The sequence below is a fragment of the Arachis hypogaea genome, chromosome 11, assembly GCF_003086295.3.
Source record: "Arachis hypogaea cultivar Tifrunner chromosome 11, arahy.Tifrunner.gnm2.J5K5, whole genome shotgun sequence".
Lineage (NCBI taxonomy): Eukaryota > Viridiplantae > Streptophyta > Magnoliopsida > Fabales > Fabaceae > Arachis > Arachis hypogaea.
Genome location: NC_092046.1, coordinates 137695053 through 137698382, shown reverse-complemented (window position 1 = coordinate 137698382; position 3330 = coordinate 137695053). Strand labels below are relative to the sequence as shown.

The window sequence follows — 3330 nt, the reverse complement described above, 5'->3', positions numbered from 1 at the left end:
GATGGTGATAATGAGGTGTTTGCTAGCAAGCTTTTTTAGTTTATATATTCTGTTTTACCATTCATTTGTATAGTGCAATAAATAATATAAGGTGAAAAAAATTCTCTAGTTGTAAAAATATAAAATCGTTATTATAAATTGAAAATAAATATTAAGAAGCAGTGAGTTTTTTTTCCTTTTTAATGTGTAGAATTGAATTTTTTTTTTCTTTGTTTTGGTCAGGGTGTAGAATTGATTTGAGCCCAAGGATTAACTTTGCTAATCTATATTATTCATCAAAACCATATTTCTCTAATATGAGGTGGAAAACTGCAACACACACCAATGTATGGTTACTAAGAGTAAAAAAATCAAGGCCCAACTCAAGAAATAGGGCATGAACAATCATCTCAAAGTGTTGACGTAAAAAAAAAAAAAAACAGATATAGATCTTGATTCAAAAAAAAAAAAACAAACAAAAAAAACATTAGGTCACATAGTATGTGATGATGATGTGTCCCTGAGTGAGTGGGATGTGATCCCAATGAAACTTGCGATCTGAGGCACAAAGAAGAATCAGGAGTGATGATTGAGGTGTTGTTCCTCCTCATATTCTGGGAGGCGGTTGTGATTGTAATTCTCCTATTCAAGACCCCATTTAGGAAGCTTCTCATCCTCACCCTTGACCGCCTCAAGCGTGCCCGCGGGCCCCTCGTCCTCAACACTGCCGCCGCCTCCCTTGTAACCCTCCTTCTTTCCGGCGTCTACGGAATAATCAACATTCAGAGGCGACAAATCCATGATGATGGCCATGTTCATCTCAATCCCACCGATCAGCTTCTCATGGCCAATCATCTCCTCCAAACTACTCTCATTGGTATCTTTGCTATTTTTGGTATATGGTTTTTCAACATCGCACTTGGTTCACAAGGACATTAGTACCATAATTATGTTGTGTTTAGTATCCTTTAATCTTCTGAATTTCAAAGGGATTATTTGTCATTCAGTTTTGGCAAATAATTTGCAGGTGCCGTCCTTTTTCTTGCAGTTATAATAGATAGATTACATCACTGCATGAGAGAACTCCGAATTAGAAGAAAGAATCTTGTGGTAATGAAAAGATTGGAGGCAACTAAAGCATTGGAAGAAGAAAGAGACAAATTGAAAGTGGAGCTTATACAGCTAGAATCTGATCTCAACTCTAAAGCTAAAGACGTTGATGTTGCAGAAGCCAATGTAACTGCTTTGAGAAAACAATTTCAGGGGTTTCTTCTTGAGTACCAGCGGGTACTTGAGGAGAATCACAACCTCCGCAAGAAGCTACAAGTCTTGGATAGGAGATTGTCACACTCAGTCTCCAAGAAGAATATGTAAGAAAATACAGCAAGAACAACAGGGCAAAATCTAGTCCTGGAAAATAGTGAATACTTTTATGTGATGACAGAAATATAGTGCTGATTTGTTTGTTAGGCGTCACCACTTAAGATTTGACTGACCACAGAGAAATGCATGAAGATGGTGTTTGATGTAACTTTAGTTATCTTGGTTGCCTAACTTTGCTAGAATTTGTTATTGTATTGTTGTATTGTACCCTAGACGCCTTAATTAATGTCTACAGATTGCTCCATAATTGAAATTTCACTTCCTTTTTTCACTTGTGTATGCTTTATCATGCAGTAGTATCTCAATTTTCAGGACAGTTATCGGCATCCACTTAGCATGGTTACTTTTATATATAAATTTAAATTAGTCCTTTAAAATGAGTCATTTTTTAAATTAATTTTTAAAAAAATTTATTAATTAAATTAATTTTTTAAATATTATAAATTAATTATTTTTGTTCTTATGTCATTCTATTAATAATTAAAAGATGATTAAATATATTTATGAAATTCTATTAATTTAGTCCATTTTTCTAATTATATAAACATTAGCTCAATATAATTTAGCTATTAAATTAATGGATTTTCAAATATATTTATTTTTAAACATGTTAAGTGTCATGTATACTGTTAATTAGCATTCCATAACATCAATTATTAACAAAAATGGTTAATAGAGTGATGGAAAGACAAAAATAATTAATTTGTAATATTTGAAAGAGTAATTTAATTGATAAAATATTTCAAAAACAAATTTAGAAAATCAAACTCATCTTTCAGTAACTAATTTGACTATTAATCCTGTTTATAAATCTAACAATCAACTCGAATGTACCGCCCGTATGAATTAATTAATTAGTATATATCACTCTGTTTTATAATTTTTTTTCACCGTTATCTTAGTTTTTAGTTTTTAAGGTTGGTGCAATAAAGTATTAATCGATAAAAAATTCACTGTTGTATTAATAAGGGAGGCATAGGTAAAAACAGAAAGCAAAGCAAGTTAAAATTTGTTTTTAGGGAATCAATTTCCATAATATCTCACATTAATTCACGCATCATCACATTTTCAAACATCAAATATATATATATTTTTTTTTGAAACAAATGAGCTCAACATTAAGGTGGAGCAAGAAACAGAATCAAAAGATTAAAACAGACAGAAACTAACTAACAGCTTACAGAACAAAACAATCCCATGTCATCTTCGGCATAGCCATCAACAACACAAGGGATCTTTATACTTCCACTCCTGGTAGCTAAGAAAAGACATGTCAATAATGTCGTCTACGCCTTTTTTTTTATTCTAAAATATCCTCCTGTTTCTTTCCAGCCAGACATTCCAGACAATCGCAAAAAAACAAATGAACCACTTTTTAGACTCCTCCTTTCTACTGGTTGCGCCTGTCCAACATTGAAAATGCTCTTTCACAGTCCCAGGAAAGGACCACTTCCTGCCAAGATGAACTAACCATGCACACCAAACCTGCCAAGTAAATTCACATCCAAGGAATAAGTGATGTACATTCTCAACATCCTTTTTACATAGAACACACATAGTATCCTCCTGAGTAATTATCCCAAGCCAACACAATCTCTCCTTTGTATGCACTCTGCCAATCAAGATAAACCAAGCAAACAGCTCCACTCTTGGAAGAACTAAGCCCTCCCATATAGTCTTAGTGAAGCTATAACTTGTTATGTCCTCCGGTAGTGTTTCCTCCTACAATACCTGCACAAATGAGTTAGTAGTAAAAACACCTTGTCTATCAAACTTCCACACAAGCCTATCCTCTCTGTCCGCCGCTAGTTTTACCGGCCTCAAAGCATCATGCAACTGATTCACAATTTCCAATTCCCATTGGAACAGCTCACGCCTCCAATGGAAGTTCCAAATCCACTCTATCCCATCCCAAAACCCACAATCCCCAATGACTGATCCTTTTTGGAGTGAAACCGAGAAGAGCCC

The 3330-nt window shown here is 34.1% G+C and overlaps 1 protein-coding gene across 3 annotated transcripts; it reads left to right on the top strand.

The window, feature by feature from the left end:
* Positions 1 to 399: 399 nt before the first annotated feature.
* LOC112722880 (uncharacterized) lies at positions 400 to 1633 on the top strand. Of its 3 annotated transcripts, none has more exons than XM_025774064.3 (2): positions 400 to 856; positions 1007 to 1633. In XM_025774064.3, exons 1-2 carry the CDS (start codon positions 565 to 567, stop codon positions 1351 to 1353), a joined length of 639 nt encoding a protein of 212 aa, XP_025629849.1. In that variant the 5' UTR covers positions 400 to 564; the 3' UTR covers positions 1354 to 1633. The 3 variants fall into 3 exon arrangements, with proteins under 3 accessions (XP_025629849.1, XP_025629848.1, XP_025629851.1); XM_025774063.3 differs by having other exon boundaries at positions 460 to 874; XM_025774066.3 differs by having other exon boundaries at positions 461 to 856; positions 1028 to 1633.
* Positions 1634 to 3330: the final 1697 nt, after the last annotated feature.

Coding starts and splice junctions, on each gene's coding strand:
- LOC112722880 (XM_025774063.3), top strand. CDS start 565: ATGATTGAGGTGTTGTTCCTCCTCATATTCTGGGAGGCGGTTGTGATT. Junction 875..1,006: donor TGGTATCTTTGCTATTTTTG/GTATATGGTTTT, acceptor AATAATTTGCAG/GTGCCGTCCTTTTTCTTGCA.